The 23,677-nt window shown below is 34.6% G+C and overlaps 4 protein-coding genes across 6 annotated transcripts; 2 read left to right on the forward strand and 2 right to left on the reverse strand.

Annotated features, from left to right (window-relative positions):
- LOC114272008 (protein FAR1-RELATED SEQUENCE 6-like) lies at positions 1 to 3,616 on the forward strand. Of its 3 annotated transcripts, none has more exons than XM_028213679.2 (2): positions 1 to 213; positions 1,518 to 3,616. In XM_028213679.2, exon 2 carries the CDS (start codon positions 1,518 to 1,520, stop codon positions 3,525 to 3,527), a length of 2,010 nt encoding a protein of 669 aa, XP_028069480.2. In that variant the 5' UTR covers positions 1 to 213; the 3' UTR covers positions 3,528 to 3,616. The 3 variants fall into 3 exon arrangements, with proteins under 3 accessions (XP_028069480.2, XP_028069481.2, XP_082757580.1); XM_028213680.2 differs by having other exon boundaries at positions 78 to 250; XM_082901454.1 differs by lacking the exon at positions 1 to 213 and adding an exon at positions 928 to 1,077.
- Positions 3,617 to 5,444: 1,828 nt separating this feature from the next.
- Positions 5,445 to 9,217, reverse strand: LOC114293172 (vesicle-associated membrane protein 711). The gene is made up of 4 exons (XM_028237206.2): positions 8,623 to 9,217; positions 7,005 to 7,195; positions 6,428 to 6,591; positions 5,445 to 5,852 (listed from the first exon to the last, which is right to left on the reverse strand). The coding sequence occupies exons 1-4, from the start codon at positions 8,837 to 8,839 to the stop codon at positions 5,762 to 5,764; spliced, it is 663 nt and encodes a 220-aa protein (XP_028093007.2). The 5' UTR covers positions 8,840 to 9,217; the 3' UTR covers positions 5,445 to 5,761.
- LOC114317304 (uncharacterized) lies at positions 9,014 to 13,251 on the forward strand. The gene is made up of 7 exons (XM_082900277.1): positions 9,014 to 9,031; positions 11,038 to 11,421; positions 11,524 to 11,989; positions 12,206 to 12,259; positions 12,323 to 12,427; positions 12,596 to 12,858; positions 13,126 to 13,251. The coding sequence occupies exons 1-7, from the start codon at positions 9,014 to 9,016 to the stop codon at positions 13,249 to 13,251; spliced, it is 1,416 nt and encodes a 471-aa protein (XP_082756403.1).
- Positions 13,252 to 16,079: 2,828 nt separating this feature from the next.
- LOC145805960 (uncharacterized) lies at positions 16,080 to 17,536 on the reverse strand. Its single transcript, XM_082901455.1, has 3 exons — positions 17,040 to 17,536; positions 16,807 to 16,942; positions 16,080 to 16,663 (listed from the first exon to the last, which is right to left on the reverse strand). The coding sequence occupies exon 3, from the start codon at positions 16,630 to 16,632 to the stop codon at positions 16,213 to 16,215; it is 420 nt and encodes a 139-aa protein (XP_082757581.1). The 5' UTR covers positions 16,633 to 16,663; positions 16,807 to 16,942; positions 17,040 to 17,536; the 3' UTR covers positions 16,080 to 16,212.
- Positions 17,537 to 23,677: the final 6,141 nt, after the last annotated feature.

Genomic DNA, 23,677 nt, shown 5'->3' on the forward strand with positions numbered 1-23,677 from the left:
TGGGAAATATGGGAAAAATGAAAATGAAAAAGAAAAAGAAAAGGTAACAAAAATCATATGTGAAGCACACGTGTCAGCTAAAGAGATCGAAAGATCTACGGAGAGTCCGTCAGCCCCTGTGTGAGACTGCATTTCCCTTTCCAGCCTGAAAAACTTGCCGCGATTCGAACCGCCGATTAAGCTCTCTGGCCGGTTCTCGTACACTGAGCCACAGTAAGACCGCTCTAATCCTCACTTTTTTACACACTTTGTACGATCAAATCCCTCAATCTTGTGTTTAATTTGAGTTTGTTTACTTCAATTTTGACCTAGGTTTTCTTCACATATATATATGTATAGTATATGTATGTGTTTGTAGTCACAGCAGGGTTTCATTTGTGCAGATAAATGGGGGTTTTGAAGTATTTGGTCTTAGTGACAAACCCTTTTTTTTTTTTGAGTTCGTGTTTGGTTGCCGAGAAAATGAAAGCAAGGGGAAAAAAAATTGGGTATTTTCTGTGTTTTTTATACTGCTGTTCTGGTGTTCAGATGATGAAAATTGAACTCAACTGTGACAATTACTTGTCTGCTGAGTAGAACAAGGGAGTTTCGATTTTGCACCCCACGCCATCTCAGTTCACACACTTCTTTGGCTTGGAAATGAAATTCTTTAAAAGCAAATATTCCCTACTTTCTCCCCACTGTCAAACATCTTTTGGTATACTGAAAATATTCCACATTATGCTTCTTAAGTTTTTGAATAGTTAGAACTCCCGGCAGAAGCAGCATTTAAGTTGAGAAAGACAAATTGTAATTCTGTGCTTCTGCCATAACACGGTCAAAGATTCATTATAGGGATTTTGTGAAGGAGTCTCTAGTGCTAGTCTGGTACTTAATCATGTTCATAGTTATGGAGTGAAACAGAATTTGATTGTCTACTAATTGTAGATAGTGTTTTGTTGATTATTTTTGATGGTTGACATGATTTTCTTCTATATAGATGAGTATCATTGATTACACCAAAAGACAGTAGAAGTTTTTGAAAAAAGTTCATGCAGTTTAGTACGCCGTTGGATGGGTTCTGGAGGGATGTATTGGGTATAGATCTAACCTTTGGTATTATTTGCACAAAGTCGTTGCCTTCAGCTTCGAAGTGTGATTTAACTTAGACAAGGAACTTAATGGCAAAATATGTCAAGATGTGTTGGATAATTTGTGAAATACTATTTGTGGATTTTGTTTGTGGGCAGCGCGGGAGAAGTCATCTGGTAGGTCTGACCTACCAGGTGGATGTGTGCTATTTGGCAAGTAGTCTCTCTGGTTGCATTTGTGCACAAACAGAAGTATGAACATGCCTGTGTGTGTCTACCTCCCACTTTTTTGCTTTTTGTCTTGTTGCTCGTGTCCTTTCTAATAATAAAAATCATGGAAACTGCATGAGATGAGTAACATCCTATCTAATAATGTGCTTTCTCCTCCTTATAATGATTTGCTTGTCCAAACACTTCGTTTTATATTATGTTCCATTTGTGTTTCAGATGGAGGTAGTTTGTCTTAACACTGAGCCAGTGTTTGATGAAGACGATGAATATGAGGATGAAGGAGATTGTTCCCTGATGGAACACGATGATGAAATTGGTGAAACACAGTCAAAGAAGGAACCTCCACCACCTACTGTAGGTTTGGAGTTTGATTCTTTTGACGAAGCTTATGATTTTTACAACGTCTATGCTAAGGGACAAGGTTTTGGCATCAGAGTGAGCAATTCATGGTTTCGATCAAAGAGAAAAGAACGGTATAGGGCAAAACTTAGCTGCAGTAGTGCAGGTTTCAAGAAAAAGAGTGAAGCAAACAATCCCAGACCAGAAACAAGGACTGGTTGTCCTGCAATGATTATCATTAGGCTTGTCGATTCTAAGAGGTGGAGAACAATTGAAGTTGAGCTTGAACACAACCATCCCGTGAGTCCAGATGTTAAACGGTTTTACAAATCACACAAAAAGATGATTATTGCAGCCAAAAAGGCACAGCAGTCAGAACCTACTACAGAAATACATACTATAAAATTGTACAGAACTGCTGCTGTGGATGCTGTATGTAATGGATACTCTAATGTTGATGAAAGAGAAGGCAGAAGTCCCATTAATCACTCTAAGCATTTGCAACTTAAAGAAGGGGATGCACATGCAGTCTATAACTACTTCTGTCGAATGAAGTTGACAAATCCAAACTTCTTTTATTTGATGGATCTTGATGATGAAGGGCGATTGAAGAATGTGTTTTGGGCTGATGCCAGATCCAGGGCTGCGTATAGCTACTTTTGTGACACAATTGCAATTGACACGACATGCTTGGCAAACAAATTTGAGATCCCTCTTATTTCATTTGTTGGTGTAAACCATCACGGGCAATCCATTTTGTTGGGATGTGGCTTCCTTGGACACGAGTCAGTAGAGTGTTTTGTCTGGATTTTTAGGGCATGGCTTGCATGTATGCTAGGACATCCTCCACAGGTTGTCATTACTGATCAGTCCAAGCCCTTGCAAAATGCAGTTTCAGTGGTCTTCCCAGAAGCTCATCATTGTTATTGTTTGTGGTACATCATGCAACGTGTTCCTGAGAAGTTGGGCGGACTGAAGGGATTTGAAGCAATCAAAAGACAACTAAATAAAGCAGTTTATGACTCCTTGAAGATAGCTGAGTTTGAAACTTCTTGGGGTGGTTTGATTGAATGTCATGGGCTTGGCGATCATAAATGGCTTCAAGCATTGTATGAAGATCGTCAAAGATGGGTTCCAGTTTACTTAAAAGACATTCCTTCTGCAGGGATGATACCCATAAAAGAAAACGAGGGCTTGACTGCATTTTTTGATGGTTATGTACATAAACATACATCATTTAAGGAATTTGTAGATAAGTATGATCTAGCTCTCCAAAGGAAGCACCTCAAAGAAGCCATGGGGGATTTGGAGTCTAGAAATTCAAGCTTGGAATTGAAAACAAGATGCAACTTTGAGTTGCAACTCTCTAAGGTGTATACAAAAGAAATCTTCAAGACGTTTCAAGCTGAGGTTGAGGGGATGTACTCATGCTTCAACACAAAGCAGGTGAGTGTCAGTGGGCCAATAATAACATATGTGGTCAAAGAACGCGTTGAAGTTGAGGGGAGCGAAAAGGAGGTTAGGTATTATGAGGTTTTGTATGAGACAACTCAAGTGGATATCCGTTGCATTTGTAGTTTGTTCAACTTTAAAGGTTACCTTTGCCGGCATGCACTGAATGTCCTTAACTACAATGGTGTCGAAGAAATACCTTCACGATACATTCTACTGCGTTGGTGTAAGGATTTTAAGCGCAGATATCTTATAGATTGTGACGCTAATGATGATAATGTGGATAACCCATTGCAGTGGTATAATCATCTGTATAGACGTGTCATTCAAGTTGTCGAAGAAGGGGCACAATCTCAAGAACAATATAAGGTTGCCTTGCAAGGATTAGAGGAGTTGTTGCACAAGTTTAGTCTTGCTGAAGACAACTTATTTTGATGGTAAAATTATGCAGTGTGGTAACTTGTAACAATAACTTCTCTAATTTTGTTATAATGACAGTTGATGCTCTCTCTCTCTCTCTCTCATACACAGATATAGTGGTGGAGAATGCTCTAATCGGGAATGTATGCCTGATTCGATTGGATTTATTATGCTAGCAGCAGAATATAAAAACTGCAGGTACAGGTCGTACTCTGTTATCCATTGTAGTAAATGAAAACTGTACAATGGTGGTATAGTTCGACCAATTTTTGGTGTGGTTCGCTTTTTTGGAATCTAAAAGCCAAATAGGACATAGTAGGGAGACAGTTGTGCAGGTGGATGACATGTTTTCGCTGTTTCAATTCTTTTGCTAATCTTCATAAAATCTGTTTCTTAGTAGAACCCTTGATGAGAGAGAGAGAGAGAGAGAGAGAGAGAGAGGGAGAGATGCTATGTCTGAATCACTGTCATATTCTGCTGAATTATGAATATCTGCGGGATGCTATGTATGAATCACTGTCATATTCTGCTGAATTATGAGTATCTGCGGGACTAATTTGGAAAGCGTGTAGGGACTATCTAGGACAAACGTTCAATTATTGAATATATCACTTTTCTATAGGAATTTCTTGGGAGTTTCCTGGATGCACCCCTGGGTCCTTGTACAAAATTGCAAGTATCGAAGTTTGCAGAATGAAAATATTCCCAGTTCAGAAAAAACATTTTTGCAATGCGTACATGATAATTGTCATTACCATACATATGCAAATGATTATACCATTTATATCACTGAAAAGCCACTGGTCCTGGTTTTTAGCTAGTTGAACAACGGCACCAGGGAGTACTCGCCGCCATGTGCAGCAACTGTAACGATGGCTGAGATGCCATATGGTTATGGGCCGTGCCACGCACACAAGCATATTACTTCTCCAACGGCACAGTTTTGCCTTTCGGAATTGAGTAATTATGAGGCCAATGAATGAGGATTTTTTAACACAAAATTGATGGATGCATTTCATAGTTGCCAGTTAGCTGACAAAAAATTTAAACAAGGCAATGTGATTGTGTGAAATTGAGGATGTTTGTCTTGATTTGTGGAAAGAAAGAAAATAATAGGGAAATGAAAAGAAAAGAAATTGATGTGAAGGAAAGTAAATTTATCTATATTTTTTTACTTGGGTTTGAAAAATGAGAAGAGAATGAATGGGCATTAGTCAAATATATTTTGATTACCCATAAGAAAATGAATGTGTATATTATTTTCTTTTAAATTTCTGTTTTATGGATAATTCAAGATCAAACTAATTAGCTAACTAGAGGTGGAAAACAAGTTCGCATGGATCTAAACAAGTTACACATTAAAATAACCCAATTTATTTAATAACCTAGTTTAAGTAAATTGGATTGAATTGAGCAAATTCACGATTTTAAATAGGCCAGTTTTCCACCTCTAACCAAGTTAAACCTAATTTTCTTTATGAGAACCATGTTCTAGCTGAACCTTGGCTCTGGGTACTTTAATAATCCACAAGAAAATTATGCGAGCATCATAACATTGCTAAAACTCTGTTTGGTTGGCAAATTTAGTATTCCAAGGTCATGTTTGTTTGGGCGGACTGGATTAGCATTCCCATGACTAATAGTCCCATGACTAATAGTCCTATGACTACGAATCCGTTGGATTATGTATCATATCTTAACTAATAGTCAAGTTTAAAATAATTAGTCCGTACTTTAATTGTTTAACCAAACATCGGATTAATAATTTTATTGGACATGTCCACCCAAACAAACATGGCCCAAAGGTATGACAATGCAAAGGATTACATGAGAAGCATGCAGAAAATAAGAACGAAGAAAGCAAACTTCAAAGCAGAGAGAGAGAGACAAAGAGGAGAAGAAGAAGAAGAAGAAGAAGCCTATAAAAACCAATGAAGCAACCCATATAAATTCAATTTCCAAGTAGACAAATATCTAGATTTATACATAGATGCAATTTTTTCAACACAAAATATATGACCTCTACAAATATCAACTGTTCAAGCCAAGGTAATCAACACACACACAACCTGAACAAGTTAAAATTTCCGCAACAGATGCCAAAAGTAAGCAAAAAAGTTCGTTTTTGCTTTTGGTTTTTTTTTTTTTTTTTTGGGCACAAGAACAAGAATCTGAGGCACAAACAAATGTAGAAGGATCCCATATTTGCACAAGGGATAAAACAACCAAATCTTGCTCAAAATCAACTCTCACTTCAGACAAGTAGGTAGCAATGGACCATGGCAAACAAAAGCCAATACAACATAAACAATCACCAAGAGGAGGACTATCAGTGCGATCCTGCAAGAAACACAATACATGTTACATTAAATACATCAAGAATACTCTGATATCTCCATATGATTTGAGACTTCTAATTTTTAAATTTTTTTACCATTTTACTGGCCAAGTGCAAATTATCCAGAAACCATTCAGTTAAGTGAGATTAAACCAGGGCATCTTAGCTGGATAATGTTAATGCAGAACTCTGAGATCTACTCAAAATCTATTGCATAACCACAGCCAAGAATTGATAGCATCTTTCTCACAAGCTCAAGGCATGCAATACAAATGGAATTGATGCTTGAATTACATTTTATTTAAAACCCAATCATATAGAAGCATTGCATATAAATTACGTGATGAAGCTACATATCTTTACTCGGAAGCATTGATTGTTGAAATTTTTTCTTTTTCTGATTTCCAGATATTCCTGTAAAACAGGAATTAGCCTAAACTACTGAATGAACGTTCATCTAGTGGTGGATTGGAACTGCCACCTTCCAAATGACACTTCTGATCCTAGAAGATAAAGATGCACATGTTCCTCACAGAATGCTCAAACGTTGAAAGAGGTTTTAGCTCAGGTAACATACGTGAGTTTGACATTTCTCCACCATACGGTGCTTCTGAAACGGCGAGCCTGCTTTCTGAAACGAAAAGTATTTCCTTGCATATTGGAAGTTTTATCAACTAACAACTCCAAGCGGTCACCTCTCTCTAAAACTTTATCAATGTTCTCTATCATGACATTGCGCACCTGTTCGATGATAACCACATTCAAAATTTAATGGTCATAGAAATGTAATGATCCAAGCAGAAAGTCAAGACTACAGATTACAGTTACTTCATCATTATTCATTCAAGCAAGAAATCTAAACCTATATGAATCATCTAGTCCAATTAAAATTAATCACCATGCATTGTCAAACAGAAACAACTACAGAAGGGCCAGTTAAATTTAACCACTAGGCAATCACAGGAGGACAACGGTCAAAAGCCATACACCATGGAATATAAAAAGGATGAGTAATAGTGTTGTTGGAATAGACAAGACTGATATTAACAGTTTTACACATGTACAATACACACACAAAGCAATAAACAAAAAAAACAGAAGAAAAAAAAAGAGAGACAAAAAAGAATGAAAAAAATTAAAAATTAAAAACTTACCTGACTCATTTCACCTCTTAATCGGTTTATCCTGTCCGCATTTGGGTCACTCGAGTAATATTCAATTTGTTGGCTCAAAACCCTCGAAAATTCATCATTCATGGCATAAGCTTGGGCTGAAAGAACTGCCCGACCATAAGACCTCACAAATCTCTGATGGATGTCTTCAAGAAATGCAAATGGAATTCTCCCTGTGGAAAGAATTCAAAATATAGTAAACACAAAATAAAGATCCTTATATAGAAGCAGTAAGATGATGAATCTTCTCAAGCAAGATAAATGCAAAGGAAGATGGTTTTGAATCTTGTAAATTGTAATACTAAGGGGTTGTTTTGGATGATTTAAATAAGTATACTTTTTGACTTTTTAAGAAAATATGTACAGAAAAGTAGAGAGGTGATGCTACCCAAATAAGTTCACTTATTTAGTTTATGCCAAATAGTGCCTAATTACTATCATGTTTCACACTAGTTTGGAGATCGCGAAATAATTAGAATGCCAACTCTAGTGGGATCGGATGCGAAAAAACATGAACTATCCGTACTTTGAACTCCACATTGCCTTTGTCACCAACTGTATGAATCATCAACTTATTAGTTCCTCCAAGTCCTGTTTCTTCATATTTGAAGGGTTATCAGTAACTTATAAGCATATGAAGCACGCAAATTCTTAATTATTGGCACATTTTTTCATCTCTTAAAATTTACAATTACTTTCCTGCAAACAATTTCACTTGTTTCATTATTTCTGAATGCCAAACAGTTATATGTCCATTCTGCAATCTCCAGTAATATGAGGCAGAAAAGAAAGGTAGATTTACTAAATTAGACCCAACCCAAACCTAACAGTTCCAGCATTGCACATGGAGAAAAGAGTTTATATTTCCATTCCGCAATCTGTAGTTGAATATTGGGGCTGAAAAGAAGGGTAGATTTACTAAAAACCTAACAGTTCCATCATTGCACATGGGAAAAAGTTTTCGAATAATTTGCGCAAACAGTGGCTGCCCTTATACTAGAACCTGCATTCTAAATCTGGGTAGCCCTAGGTGAGACAAGAAAAGAAAAGAAAAGAAAAGAAAAGGAATGATTTTGTCTTCTCACCACATATGTTCGAACGAGTAAGAAAGCAAAGCAAGTGAAAGGGATATATGATATCATATATGAGTGATTTTTCTTTCTTTCTTTCTTTCTTTCTTTATTTATATTTTAAGGGGTAATCTTGGTATTATAAATATTTTATAACCAATCAATTTGTTTGTTTCCCACCAAATCTCGTCATTTTTGGCACCAGTTCTCATCATTTCTCGCACAACATACAAACTAAACACGAAAAAAGAGTTATCTTTCTCATCATTTCTCACCAAATCACCCCATCCAAACAGAGTATGGTTGCGGTAAGCAATGCTACTGATCTACATATATACAAACATACCATAATTTCAAACTTTTTATGTCCCAAATGAGTAAATCGAAATTCCATATATTCAATTGATCAGAGACTAAGCATATTGGGGTTTGAAATGAAGCAAGAGCATTAGAAGATTTGAATCAAACAAGAAGAAGAAGAAGTATGAAATGAAAGAATGAGAGAAAAAGAAGAAGGAAAGAGAAATTACTGCCGGCGGTGTCATCGGCCATGCAGAGAACGGAGAGGCCATCGGTGCGCTTGACATGGAAGATGTAGCGATCCTGAGAGTAAGAGACGTTGGTGTCGTTATTACCGGTAATCTTCTCCAGGATCTGGCGGGAGATCGCGCTGGCGTTCGTTGACGTGGAGCTGAACTCCGCCAAAACCACCGATCCCCTCGCCACCAGAGCATACAGAATCGCCATCTCTCTCTCTCTCTCTCTAATGGTTACATATACTAGTAATATAATTGATTTGGATCAAGGGTAGGTTGTTGAATTATATAAAATTCTGCTTTTTTTTTTTTGTTTTTGTTTTTGTTTTTGTTCTTTTGTTTTTGTAGCTTCTCTCTTGAAGAGAAGAGAAAAGGGGAGAGGGAAATGGAAGCTAAAGTGGAGGTGAGTATGAGGTTTGATGGGAGATGTAGGCCAATTTTTTAAATTTTGGAGGAGGAAGAAGGAAAGAGGGGGCCATTCTTGCCCTTTTTTGAACTGTAAAAAGGGAATTTGTGGGGAAATTGGAGCGGATCTCAGCTGGCTAAACCTTGCCGTGGCCCACACTTTTGGCAAATAAGTTTAGTTTTTATTATTATTATTGAGTGGTTCTTTAAAGAGTAATGTCGGCACATATATAAATGAAAAATTAATTAACTAAAGGAGTTTTCTTAAGTGTGCAAGTGCACACCATGTGCCACTTACACAAAAAGTGTAAGTGTAAGGTGTAAGTATAAGTATAAGGTGTAAGTGTAAGGTGTAAGGTGTAAGGTGTAAGTGGGTTGCACATGGTGTGCAACCTCAAAAAAGGTGTAAGTGTAGGGTTTAATTTTTTACAAAAGGTGTAAGTGTAAGGTGTAAGTGTAAGGTATAAGGTGTAAGGTGTAAGTTGCACACCATAACCAAACCCTTAACTAAAATGAAACTTTGTTATTCATAATTTTCTTCCCCATAGAACATGATGCATGTGGATAATAGCCTAATTTGGCAATTGAATTAAAAGTTAGAAAGTTAATTTTTTTTTTTAACTTTTTAAATTACATTATCTCTTTATTTTTTTTACATTTTTTTTAAAAAGAAAAATCAAAAAATTGATTCTGTAACCTGCGCGTCGTTGATAACTATATTGGTTAGGGATGGATAATTACATGGAGTTTTTCCTAAGTTTCAAATAATTGCAATAATTTTTCTTGTAATTTTTGAAGTACAATTTCCTTTTTTGTTGATTTTTTTTTTTTTTTGAGATAATTATCTAAAAGTCCTATCAATATGTTTGGTTGTAGCTTAGGTCCTATCAAAAACTTTTTGAACCAATAAGTCTCATTTACAGGTAAAAAGACGTGTTTTTCCTTAAACATAAACAACTGTATATAAAATTCCATTCACGTTATTTACTAGAAAGAAAAAACAAATCAGTTAACAGATCAGTTATGGAAGTAGGTGAATATCCAAATCGTGAACAATCTTGAAGGATTTATTGCTTTGGTTCGCTATTATACGTAAGAGTAATGCTTGGGACCTCCTTTTGGGGGTCACCCCCTCACCCCCTTTGTCACGTGGCGGGTGGTGATTGGAGGAGCAGGAAAAAAAAGAAAAAGAAAAAGAAAATGTAACCAATGAGAGAGAGAGGGGGTCAAAGGGGGTGGGGGGAAAAGGGGGGATGAATCATTGTTGTATACGTAATTGATTTATCGATTTTTATTCGAATATGAAAGGATCTTGAAGGATTTCTTAGTTTGGTTCGCTTTTTGAGTTGAAATTTGTTGGAGTTTGTTATGTGCGATTTCGATTTATAAATTGAAGAATTGATTTGCTGGATATTTGATCTTCGATCTGGTTTATAGGTATGTATTGTTTCGATTTTATATATTATGTTTTTTTAGAATTTTCTTTAGTTTTGATTGAATTTATTTATGAGAATATGTTGAATAATTTTGTTTTTGCGAATTGAAGACGTGATTTGCTGGATGATTTCTCGGTTTGGTTATTTATTTTATAAATTAAAAACGTGATTTGTGAAGTATTTGTATTATTATGAAGTTTTTGTTCTGGTTTTTATTGTTATGAAGTATTTGTGAAAACTGAGAAAGTTCTTAATATTGTTATGAAGTATTTGTTCTGGTTTTTATTGATGCGATCATTTTTCTTGTTTAGATTGAAAGATGAGTGAAGGTTTTACGAGTGCGCCTATTTTTTTTGTTGTGCAAGTATAATGGTTGCACATTTGCAATTAAGATTGATCAAAATGTTACGTATGATCAGTTGGTTGAGAAACTATGTTTGAAATGAGATAATTTGCAATCTAATAATATTTGTCTATCTTACTCTTGCCTGGACATCTTAATTGTACGTTGGACAACAATGAGGAGTTAGATTTGTTGTTGGCATTAGTTGTGCATTCTGATTTGAAGTGTATTGATGTTGTTGTGAGAGTAAAAGACTCAACCATTGACTGTGGTTATCTCAACAAAAGATTGGATTATGGAGAAAGAGAGTTAGTGTTGGATCTTGAAGTTTGTGATATTGCATTGTCTCATGACAGTAGTAAGTTTGTGGACTTGTCAAGCAGAGCATCTACATCCTCCAAAAGGAATTCGAGGTTGGAGGTTGAAGAAGAGGTTGATATGTTATCATCATTTTATCGACACAAGGAAAAAGTATTGTTGTCTGCTGGTTGGGCAGTTAGTTTTACACATGTAGGACAGAAATTTGAAGGTGAAATTGTTGATCGTAATGCATTGTCGAAGTTTTCTATTGAGTGTGGATTTGAGTTCATATTTGTTAAGAATGATAAAGTTTGTGTTACCGCACAATGTTTGTTTAGAGAGACAAAAGGTTGTATATGAAATGTTCATGGTAGAGTGGAGAATGCTAATGGGTTCTTTTATATAAGGAAGTTGAACAATGTCCACACATGTGGTGCTGAAGTACGTACGATAAATCATTCTCGTATGAGTTCTGATTTAGTTGCTGATTTGATTGTTGAAGGTGTTCGTGATAATCCATTGACACGTCCAGTTCATGTTGTTCGGGATTTTAAGTTGGGGTATGGGTTGAGAGTTAGTTATCGTCAAGCTTGGTTGGGGGTAGAGAAAGCAAAAGGTGAGATTTTTGGAGACTACTTAATGTCATTTGACCAATTAAAATGGTATGTGGATGTTGCAAAGAGTTGCAATCTAGGGAGTTACATTGAGTTTGAGTGTGACGATGATACTAAACGGTTTAAGAGATTATTTGTTGTTTTTCATGGTTCCATTAGTGGATTTGATTATTGTCGACCTCTCTTATTCCTTGATGGCACATTTTTGAAGGGAAGATTTAGAGGAAATTTACTTGCTGCTACAGGAAAAGATGGAAATCAAGGTATATAAGAAATCTGTTTTCTCTGTTCTGAAATTGAGAAAGTTCTCAGTTTAGAAATATGATCGAATGTTTTGAATTTTATATAATATTGTTGTTGTATATGCATTTTTTATTTTTTCAGTTATTCATTTTAGCGTTTGATATTTTGAATGTTAAAGTGTTACCATTTTCTAAGAATAATAGAATATTTTCATTTTTTCTGTTTTGTACATGCAGGGTTCTTTCCTGTTTGTTTTGCAGTTGTCAGCTCAGAGAATCAAGATATCTGGCGTTGGTTTTTGAAGCATTTGAGTAGAATTGTTTCACTAGAATGAAATATTACATTTATGTCAGATCGTAACCTTGGATTAGTTGAAGTGTTGCCAAAGGGTTTCCCAATGGCTTTCCATGCTTATTGTTTATATCATTTGAAGATGAACTTGAGGCATCATTTGCGTGGTATGTTTCATTGATTGAAAGAAAAGCTGATCACTCTGTTTGGGAAATGTGCATATGCTCCAACTGAAGAAACATTTCATCAATGCTTGGTTGAGTTAAAAACTGAAGGTGGGTCAAGAGTTGAAAAGTTTTTAGATGACATACCATATGATCATTGAAGTAATGCAGATTTTCGAGGGCAATGCTTTGGAGAGATGTGGTCAAATGTAGCTGAATCTTTCAATTCGTGGATACGAGAGGAACGCCACTTGCCTATCACAAAGTTGATTGATAATGTAAGAATTAAGTTGATAAGGAAAATTGCTAAGAGGAGGGAACTTGTTAATAAATGGAATGGTTTGATATGCCCTGAAATGGAGTCCAAGTTGCATGATGGTTTTAATACTTCGAGGCCATGGATTGTTAGTTCATCTGGAAATGATGTCTATGAGGTGCATTCACATCCATCTGTTTTAGTTGACATTAGTAGACGAATATGTTCTTGTGGCGAGCGGCAGTTGAAAGGGTTTCTATGTGCACATGCAGTTGGTGCTATACAAAAGAGTGGATATGATTTGAGTTTATTTGTTGATCAATACTTCTATGTTCAAAGTTATCGAGAGTCCTATTCTTTTTCCCATATATCATGTTCCTTCAATTTGGAAACCAGATTGTAATGTTGATGGTGATAGTGAAGTTGTTCTTCCTCCTTTTCTCAGAAGCAACTAGGAAGGCCAAATAAGAAGAGGATTCATTCGAATGGTGAGAAGGTCAGGCAAATTACTTGTAGTAGATGTGGGAAGGTTGGCAATCACAATAAGAAATTGTGTAAGAAGGCTTTATGATTTTTTGTAGTTGCTTTGTGATTGTAAAAATTTCGTATTCATAAATTTCTTGAAATAACAGTTTCTACTGTTGAGTGCTGAGTAATAATCTTCTATGTTTTGAATAAAGTGACATTGAATTAAAAGTGAAAATATTCTTAGTTTCAAATTTTAATTTTGAAATTGTTTGTGATAATATTGTTTGGTTGACTTTCGTAAATAAACTTGACTCTTGAATGTTTGTTTTGAAGATTATGTGAATACTGTATAAAAAGTGAACATCTTCTCAGTTTAAGTTTTTAGTTCAAAATAGCTAATTTTGTGATAATAGTGTGAGGCTCTTATTATGAATTGGAACTAGTTATAAATGTGATCAATTGAATGAATGTGAATTAATATTCTAAATAAATGTGGTTAATGCTCTATGTTTTGATTAAAGTAACGGTGGACTGAAAGCGAAAATATTCTTTGTTTCGAAATTTTCAAATTGTCATAATATTGTGAGGTAGCAAATAAATTGTTGTGATAATATTGTTATTTGAAAATTGAGTGATCTGTATAAAATTGAAAATATTCTTAATTTTAAAGTTTCTAAGTTTGAAAATAAGTGATTGTGATAATATTATGAGGCAACAAAACACTGCGTAAAAACTGAAAATATAAACAAAAACATCAACAAAGCACTGATTGTGATACAGTAAAGTCTTGTGTCCACTATTTTCACATATAATACTATTTTCACTTTTCCCATGTAGTAGTGTGAGGAACAGGATAATAGAAACTGGGAATATGGACAAAAACATCAACAAAGCTCGGGTGCATATATCTTTGAGAGTATGACAAAATATTCCATTACACATCATAGAAATTGTAATATGTTTGTTAGGCAATATGCTTGGAACTATTAACAAAAACATTAGTTATTGTATCAGAGTGTTACAAAAAAGAGTTCATTGAGTTACACATCAAAAAAGATTTTATTGAATGTTGCAATCTTGACTCTACTTGACTCTGATTGATCTTTGTGGATCACTGAGGAACCCATGTACCATGTCTGCTCTGAGTCTTGTGGATGTGCCTAGTGGTAATGTGTTTGGAATTGGTTGATGCCTCATGTATTGTCTTATGATGTATCAAACAATAATTCCACAGTCATCCCTACAGAAATCATTTTTAACACAGTTAGGGAAAAAACAAAATTTTTTGAAAAAGATATTAAAATTTGTTAGTTAGAATAAAATAACATACGCCATTGCTTCTTGTTGAGGGCTGTCTTTGACTGATTCAATCTTAACATTAGGATTCCATGTTTTTTCTACTTGACAAGGTGTATCCTTCATGTATTCATAGATGATTCTCTGCTGTAAAAAACATCAATATAAAGTATGTAATGATTTACATCTGATTATTGTAATGGTAATCTGAAATTGTTTTTACCAGTTGATTTGCAACGTTGTCGTGCTTGTCCTTTCCTTTTCTTGGTCTCAAAGAGTTGAAATGTTTCCAAGTCCCCAAGTGTTTGTCGATAACAAGTAATGTCTAATGATTGAAATTGTGAATGGGGATATGGATGTATCTACATGAGAGGGATTCTTGCAAAGTATTTTTCAAAATCTTTTTCCTTTGTTCCAAAGTTTTCTTCTTCAACATTGGCTGTTTTTTACAAAAAATATGTGAATATTTACAGTAATGGTACGAACTCAATATTCAAATGTCGATGAAAAGCAACAAAACATGATTAACTATGATTTATCACTTAAATTGTTTTGAAATCTGAGTATATTCCCAGCAATGATACCAAAATCAAAATTTGAGAACATTTACAACAATGATAACAAACACAAAAAATCTACTTTGAAACCAAAATTGAACGGAAGATAAAGTATAGAATTGACACATGCACATTTATTCCTTACCCAGTATAGACTTGACAGTATGAAAGACTTGCCATTGTGCTCTACTCCATCACCAGAATTTTGTGCTTGTGGTTCTCTTTCAAGAATCTCAGCATATGTAGCAATTGTCTATCAAATTGAAACACAAAAGTGATGTTAACAAATTAATGAGAAGTTTTTCAGTGTTAAAATATTACAGATATTATACGTACACAGTTGGATATGTTTGTCCCTTTTACCAAGCTCTTGATATCATTAATAAACACACAATTTTCATATCTTACACCAAACTATATACAAGCACTACAAAACAATAAAAAATGTATTAATAATTAAGTCAAAATATTTTTAGAAAACAGAGCTATTTCTCAGTTTCATTTCATATATTTGTACTACATGAAAAATTGTAAGATTTATGTAAGATTATACCTTGATTCTGTTTGCTTTTCTTTCCAAAGAATTTGTAGGTTATATTTATCTTCCGGAGGTAACAATTGAGCCACAGCATACTTGTTAGAAATTGTCTCATCTTTGTGTTCCTTCTCTTTCTCAACTTTAACTTTCTTGCCTCTATACTCATAATCTGATATCTCAGTAGTCTTCCTTGCTTTAGCTTTGATATTTTTAATCATGAAATTTTATAAATTTGTTTGTCTTGATTTTGTCAGATCATCGGCTTTTATTTCACAAACTTGTTGGGTTAAGTCATGGATTTTTTCTTCCACTAACTGATTCTGCAACTGAGAATTTTGACAATCTTTCACATTTGTATTTGTCTCACAATGTTTTGTTACAAAAGGTTGTTGCGTTATCTCATGGACCTCTTTCTGATGGAGCTGTTTGTCCATCACTTTAGAATTTTCATGGACCTCTTTCTGCAGCACTTGAGAATTTTCATCGTTTATTGTATGACCTTCATTCTTTGCATCTGTCCTAGAATGTTTTACTCCACAAACTTCTTAGGTTATCTCATGGACCTCTTTTTCAACCAATTGGTTATGCAACCGAGAATTTTCATCTTTCAATTGTTGTATTTGTGCTGTGAGTAGCCTGTTATCCTCTTCAAGTTTATTTATGTAGATGGTCTTCACTGTATTGTCAAGTTGCAAATTGTTGTTCTCAATTTGAAGTTTCTCAAGTGTTTGTTGATGAATTTGTTCTTCTCCCCAAGGTGCATCATTGAGTATAATGTTGCAGAAGCCATTAAAGTCTTCATTTGCTGGCTTTTGTTCTTGGTGGCATTTTTCAGCATATTGACCATCTTCTTCTTCTTCTTCTTTAGAATCTTCTTCTTCTTCTTTTTCAGTATTTTCAACATCTTCTTTTTGTTGTTCTTGTTCTTGTACTTCTTGTTCTTCTTCTTCAGCATCTTATTGTTCTTCGTTTTCAATATTTTCAACATCTTCTTCTTTTTCTTCTTCTTCCTCTTCTTCTTCTTTTTTTTCTCCTTCTTCTTCTTCTTCTTCTTCTTCTTCTTCTTCTTCTTCAGTGTCATCAAGTTCTTCATCACTTTCCTCACTCAATTGAGCACTAGTTACCTGTAGGTCAACATACAATAGATATTAGTTTTTAAAATAATTGAAGTTTAGGAAACTAAAAAGATTCTCAGTAATAATTCAGTGTATAAAAATAGGGATTTTCCCCAACTTGAATTGAAATTCAAATGAGATGAGAATATGACCTGTCTTGTTGTCAGCTGATGTAGTGATATGACTATCATACGTTTATGTAATTTGATAAGATTCCACTTGATCACCCTTGGGCATGCTTCGCTAACTTCAGGGATGAATGATCAGTGTGTGCTCAAACAACCAATACTACAAAGCAAATGTAAAGCATTTTTGTCATTTGAATAAAAATAATACTATATGTTATTAACAACAAACTAATAGAATAAAGTAAAGATATACTTACTAAGAGAGCCATAACACATCCTGTGACTTTTGCTGGATTTTTATGGTATTTTTCAATTGAAAACATCAGTGTGTTCATTATTGCTTCTGCCCAATTGTATTTTCTCATTGAGTTTATGTCTTCCGTGTAATTCAGAAATACCCATCCAACTGTTATTCCTGACGTAGAGAAAAAAAAGCTTCAAACAAGTATACATACACAGCATCCTTATCACATCTTTAGTGGCTTCTTTCTTCTTGCCTTTCAATGCTTTTTGCAACAAGTCTATGATGGTTGTGCTCGATAGCCTTTCAGTTTGTATGGATCTTCTTGTCAGAAATGATGATATACTTTTATTTCCATAACCAAGTTACATCGGCTCATCTCCACAAGATATACCGAAGATGGACTTGATGTCTTCTGTTGTTAGCTTTACAATTTCTGGTCGTAACTAGAAAGAACCACAGCTGCCTGGCTGGTACGTTTGAATTATTTTCAATGCAATGTCATCATATTTTCTGCATTGTTAATTCATCTTGTTTTTCAATATTGCATCAAACAATAACCAAAATGGGGTTTTTTTCAACCTATTAATATGCTCATTCCTGAGTTTGATGTGCTGTAATAGTTTCACTATTGTCACCATGTTTGATTTGAAAGTCAATCTCCATTCTCTACACTTTCCCTTTTGCTTTTTATCCGTCGAAGTTGATTTTTTATGCTTTCTTATCTTTTTTTTTTTGCATTACTTTTTAGTCTTGGGGTTTTCATGAGTTGCTTTCTTGTATGAAAAATCAATATAGACAACATATAAACACTGAGAATGTGTCCTAAAAGAATCAATCCAATGTCATTATCATGAAGTCTAAATTTGATAACATTTATGGCTATAAAAACAAAATCAACATTGAAACTTAAATTGAAAGCAAGAGAAGATGATTAACTAAGATTTTTCATTCAAATTGATTCAGAATATGAGAACATTCACAGCAATCGCAACAAAAATCAACATTGAAACTTAAATTGGAAGCAAGAGAACATGATTAACTAGGGATTTCAGTCAAATTGATTGAAAACTTGAGAAAATTCACAACAATCATGTCAAACTCAATATTGAAACCTAAATTAAAATCAAAAGAATATGATTAAGTTTGGGTTTTCACTCAAATTGACTAAGAATCTGAGAACATTAACAACAATTGTACGAAAATCAACATTGAAATCCAAATTGAAACCAACAGAATATGATTCACTAAGGTTTTTAACTCAAATTGTCTAAGAATCTGAGAACATTTACAAGAATCGTACCAAAATCAACATTGAAAGCTAAATTGAAACCAGAGAATATGATTCACTAAGGTTTTTTACTCAAATTGCCTAAGAATTTGAAAACATTCACAGGAATCGTGCCAAAATCAACAATGAAAGCTAAATTGAAACCAAGAGAATATGATTAACTAAGGTTTTTTACTGAAATTGATTGAAAATATGAGAACATTGACAGCAATGGTACCACACTCAACATTGAAACCTACATTGAAAGCAATAGGATATGATTAAGTCCAGGTTTTCACTTAAATTGACTAAGAATCTGAGAACATTAACAACAATCGTACGAAAATCAACATTGAAACCCAAATTGAAATCAAGAGAATATGATTTACTAAGGTTTTTTACTCAAATTGTCTAAGAATCTGAGAACATTAACAACAATCGTATGAAAATCAACATTGAAACCTATATTCAAACCAAGAGAATATGATTCACGAAGGTTTTTTACTCAAATTGTCTAAGAATCTGAGAACATTCACAGGAATCGTACCAAAATCAACATTGAAATCTAAATTGAAACCAGAGAATATGATTCGCCAAAGTTTTTTACTCAAATTGTCTAAGAATTTGAGAACATTCACAGGAATCGTGCCAAAATCAACAATGAAAGCTAAATTGAAACCAAGAGAATATGATTAACTAAGGTTTTTCACTCAAATTGATTGAAAATATGAGAACATTGACAACAATGGCACCACACTGAACATTGAAACCTAAATTGAAAGCAATAGGATATGATTAACTAGGGTTTTTTATTCGAATTGATTCAGATTAAAACCCAAATTGAAACCAAGAGAATATGATTCAATAGAATATGATGAACTAAGGTTTTTCACTGAAATTGTTTCAAAATAAGAGAACATTGACAGCAATGGTACCACACTCAACATTGAAAGCTACATTGAAAGGAATAGGATATGATTAAGTAGGGTTTTTCACTTAAATTGGTTCAGAATATGAGAACATTCACAGCAATCGCAGCAAAATCAACATTGAAACTTAAATTGGAAGCAAGAAAACATGATTAACTAGGGTTTTCAGTCAAATTGATTGAAAACTTGAGAAAATTCACAACAATCATGTCAAACTCAATATTGAAACCTAAATTGAAATCAAGAGAATATGGATTAAGTCCGGGTTTTCACACAAATTGACTAAGAATCTGAGAACATTAACAACAATCGTACGAAAATCAACATTGAAATCCAAATTGAAACCAAGAGAATATGATTCACTAAGATTTTTTTACTCAAATTGTCTAAGAATCTGAGAACATTAACAACAATCGTACGAAAATCAACATTGAAACCCAAATTGAAACCAAGAGAATATGATTCACTTAGGTTTTTTACTTAAATTGTCGAAGAATCTGAGAACATTAACAATAATCGTACGAAAATCAACATTGAAACCCAAACTCAAACCAAGAGAATATGATTCACTTAGGTTTTTTACTTAAATTGTCTAAGAATCTGAGAACATTAACAATAATCGTACGAAAATCAACATTGAAACCCAAACTCAAACCAAGAGAATATGATTCACTAAGGTTTTTTACTCACATTGTCTAAGAATTTGAGAACATTCACAGGAATCGTGCCAAAATCAATAATGAAAGCTAAATTGAAACCAAGAGAATATGATTAACTAAGGTTTTTCACTCAAATTGATTAAAAATATGAGAACATTGACAGCAATGGTACCACACTGAACATTGAAACCTAAATTGAAAGCAATAGGATATGATTAACTAGGGTTATTTTATTCAAATTGATTCAGATTGAAACCCAAATTGAAATCAAGAGAATATGATTCACTAAGGTTTTTTTACTCAAATTGTCTAAGAATCTGAGAACATTCACAGGAATCGTACCAAAATCAACAATGAAAGCTAAATTGAAACCAATAGAATATGATTACTAAGGTTTTTCACTGAAATTGATTGAAAATATGAGAACATTGACAGCAATGGTACCACACTCAACATTGAAACCTAAATTGCGAGGAATAGGATATGATTAAGTAGGATTTTTCACTCAAATTGATTCAGAATATGAGAAGATTCAAAGCAATCATAACAAAATCAACATTGAAACTTAAGTTGAAAGGAAGAGAACATGATTAACTACGGTTTTTCACTTAATTTCAGTAAGAATCTGAGAACATTAACAGCAATGGTAGCCAAATCAACATTGAATCCTAAATTGAAAGTAAGAGAAGATGATTAATTAGGGTTTTTCACTCAAATTCAATATGAATCTGAAAACATTAATAGCAATGGTACTAAAATCAACATTGAAAACTAAATTGAAAGTAAGAGAACATGATTAACTAGGGTTTTTCACTCAAATTCACTAAGAATCTGAGAATATTAACAGTAATCGCACCAAAATCAATATTGAAACTTAAATAGAAAGTAAGAGAACATGATTAACTAGGGTTTTTCACTCAAATTCACTAAGAATTAGAGAATATTTACAGCAATCGCACCAAAATCAACAATGAAACCTAAATAGAAAGCAAAGGAACATGATTCACTAGGGTTTTTCACTCAAATTCACTAAGAATCTGAGAATATTCACAGTAATCGTACCAAAATCAACAATGAAACTTAAACTGAAAGAATGAGAACATGATTTTTGTGGCATTACAATGAATGTTCTCAGATTGACAAACAAAAACAAAAGTTTCGAACTCAACATTCAAGTTGAAATGGAAATCAAAAATAAAAGTTTCGAAAATGAAAGATTTCGCAAAAACTATGGTTTAAGATACTTGAATCTTACTTGTTTTCACCATTTTTGGTTGTTCGGATGTTTGAATGTTTGATGATCTAGTTTGTTTTGTGATATCTGAGACGAGATTGATGAAGGAAGACGAAATGTGAGGCGAAATTGATGAAGGTGAGAATGAAATCTGCGAGGGTGAGAAATGACGAGATGAACTGTGAATAAAATCGTGAATCTGCGATTTTTGTTTTGAGTTTTGATTTGGTAAGGGTAGTTTCGTTATTTCAATGGATTATGGGACTTACTGGTTAAAAGTTTTTGAATTAGGACTTAATGTACCATTATTTGCTAAAACGGAACCTACCTGTAAATCACCCTTTTTTTTTTTTCAAAATACTTTTATATTTTGAAATGATTGAAATATTCTTAAATAGTGTTTGGTAATATTTACAATTTGTCAATTTTTTTTTAACAAATATTATTATTTAAAAAACATATGACGTGACTAAGACCCATGTAAAACAGTCATCTTTCACTCATTTTTAACCTCCTAATTCCACCTCATTGAGGTGTAATTATGAGGATAAAATTAGGAGATGAATTAATTTCCTATTTCTTTTTATTTAGTTATTTTTGAAAACAGATGTTTAGTGAGTTAGCAAAAAAAGTGATTAGAGTGTTTGGTGGAGGATAAGAGTAGTTCAAAGGGTCATGAAGTAGCAGAAGCTAAGTGGGCTGAATTGCGGGTGATCCAAAACACAAGCTGGGCCCAGTTGCTCCAATAATATAACAAAACACAAGAAAACACATTTGAGGGAAGGAAATCTGACACGAAAGTCACGAGCTCACAACACAAGCTGCAACTCAAAAAATCAAGATGTCATACCTAACAAAAAAAAATGTTTTGGAGCTCTGAAAAGAGAGTTTTAACGGGAGGAATCCACCTGAAACAATAATTTGAGAGAGTGATAGAGAATAGAGAGAGAAAGACTGAATTGTTCAGTTGTTATATATCTGTGTAATTACAAGGAGATTTACACCTCTCTTTTATAGAGAGGAAGAGGGACATTGGGTGCCGTTGCACCGAAAGCATAAAGAGAGAGAGGGAACAACAATTATGAAAGCATAAACATAATAATGGACTACAATGATGACTAACACTACTAATATACAATATGAATATACAATATACTAACACTACTAATATACAATATGAATATACAATATACTAACATCCCCCCGCAAACTCAAGGAGGGAAAGCATCAACCAAGTTGAGTTTGGAAACAAGATCATGAAAGCGGCCAGGAGGATGAGCTTTAGTGAAGATATCAGCGGGTTGATCGACTGAAGCAATAGGAAGAAGATGAACAGTACCACAGGTAACATGCTGGCGAATGAAGTGACAATCAATCTCAATATGTTTGGTGCGATCATGAAAAACATCATTGTGAGCAATCTGAATGGCACTCTGATTGTCACAATAGAGAGGGGTAGGACCAGAGGAAGAAACACCCATATCAGTAAGGAGCCAGCGAAGCCAGAGAAGTTCCTGAGTAGTATCAGCAAGAGCTCGGTATTCAGCTTCGGTACTAGAGCGGGCAGTGAGGGATTGTTTTTTGCTACGCCAAGCAAGAAGAGAATCCCCTAAGAAGAAGCAGAAACCTGTGGTAGAGCGTCGATCCGTAGGATCCCCAGCCCAATCAGCATCGGAAAAGGCACGCAGTTCAAGAGAGGAGGAAACAGAGAAGTGAAGGCCATGGAACAGAGTGCCTTTGAGGTAGCGAAGGATGCGGAGTAGAGCAGTATAGTGGGGAGTGCGGGGAGCCGACATGTACTGACTGACAATGTGAACAGCATAGGCAATGTCAGGACGAGTGACTGTGAGGTAGACAAGACTGCCGACGAGCTGGCGATAAAGAGTAGCATCAGAGAGAAGAGTCCCATCGAGAGGAGTGAGACGAATCTGAGGATCAACTGGAGTAGAGGTAGTTTTGCAATCATTAAGACCAGCACGAGCCAGAAGATCGGATGTATATTTGGCCTGGGACAAATAGGAACCAGTAGAGTCATGAGAGACTTCAAGGCCTAAGAAGTAGTTAAGAGTACCAAGGTCCTTCATTTCAAACTGTCGGTGGAGAAACTGTTTGAGGTGGAGAATACCAGCTTCATCATTACCAGTGATAATCATATCATCCACATATAGAAGAAGAAGAGTGGTACCATGAGAAGTAGATCGTATAAAAAGAGCTGAGTCATAGGAGCTAGAGGTGAACCCGAAGTCATGAATGGTAGAACTGAACGTAGCAAACCAAGCACGAGGCGCCTGCTTGAGGCCATAGAGAGCACGCTGTAGTTTGCAGACCTGATGAGGTTGAAAAGTGGACCCAGGTGGAGGTTGCATGTAGACCTCCTCAAGAAGATGACCATTGAGGAAAGCATTTTTGACATCCATCTGAAAGAGCCCCCAGTGGCGAGCAGCAGCAACGGCAAGTAAACTGCGAACAGAGGTAAGTCGAGCAACAGGAGAGAATGTCTCCTCATAATCAATACCATATTCCTGGTTGAAACCCTTGGCAACAAGACGAGCTTTGTAGCGT

Source organism: Camellia sinensis, chromosome 13, assembly GCF_055761805.1.
Source record: "Camellia sinensis isolate YWXY chromosome 13, ASM5576180v1, whole genome shotgun sequence".
Taxonomy (NCBI): Eukaryota; Viridiplantae; Streptophyta; class Magnoliopsida; order Ericales; family Theaceae; genus Camellia; species Camellia sinensis.

Excerpts from the sequence above, each read along its gene's own strand:
- LOC114272008 (XM_082901454.1), top strand. The coding sequence starts at position 1,054 with ATGGGTTCTGGAGGGATGTATTGG. Across the intron at positions 1,078-1,517 it reads GTTCTGGAGGGATGTATTGG|ATGGAGGTAGTTTGTCTTAA; the intron begins GTATAGATCTAA and ends TTTGTGTTTCAG.
- LOC114293172 (XM_028237206.2), bottom strand. The coding sequence starts at position 8,839 with ATGGCGATTCTGTATGCTCTGGTGGCGAGGGGATCGGTGGTTTTGGCG. Across the intron at positions 7,196-8,622 it reads GGCCGATGACACCGCCGGCA|GGAGAATTCCATTTGCATTT; the intron begins GTAATTTCTCTT and ends TTCTTTCCACAG. Across the intron at positions 5,853-6,427 it reads TGGAGAAATGTCAAACTCAC|GATCGCACTGATAGTCCTCC; the intron begins GTATGTTACCTG and ends TGTTTCTTGCAG.
- LOC114317304 (XM_082900277.1), top strand. Across the intron at positions 11,990-12,205 it reads AGGAAAAGATGGAAATCAAG|GGTTCTTTCCTGTTTGTTTT; the intron begins GTATATAAGAAA and ends TTGTACATGCAG. Across the intron at positions 12,260-12,322 it reads AGAGAATCAAGATATCTGGC|ATCGTAACCTTGGATTAGTT; the intron begins GTTGGTTTTTGA and ends CATTTATGTCAG.
- LOC145805960 (XM_082901455.1), bottom strand. The coding sequence starts at position 16,632 with ATGAAGAACTTGATGACACTGAAGAAGAAGAAGAAGAAGAAGAAGAAG.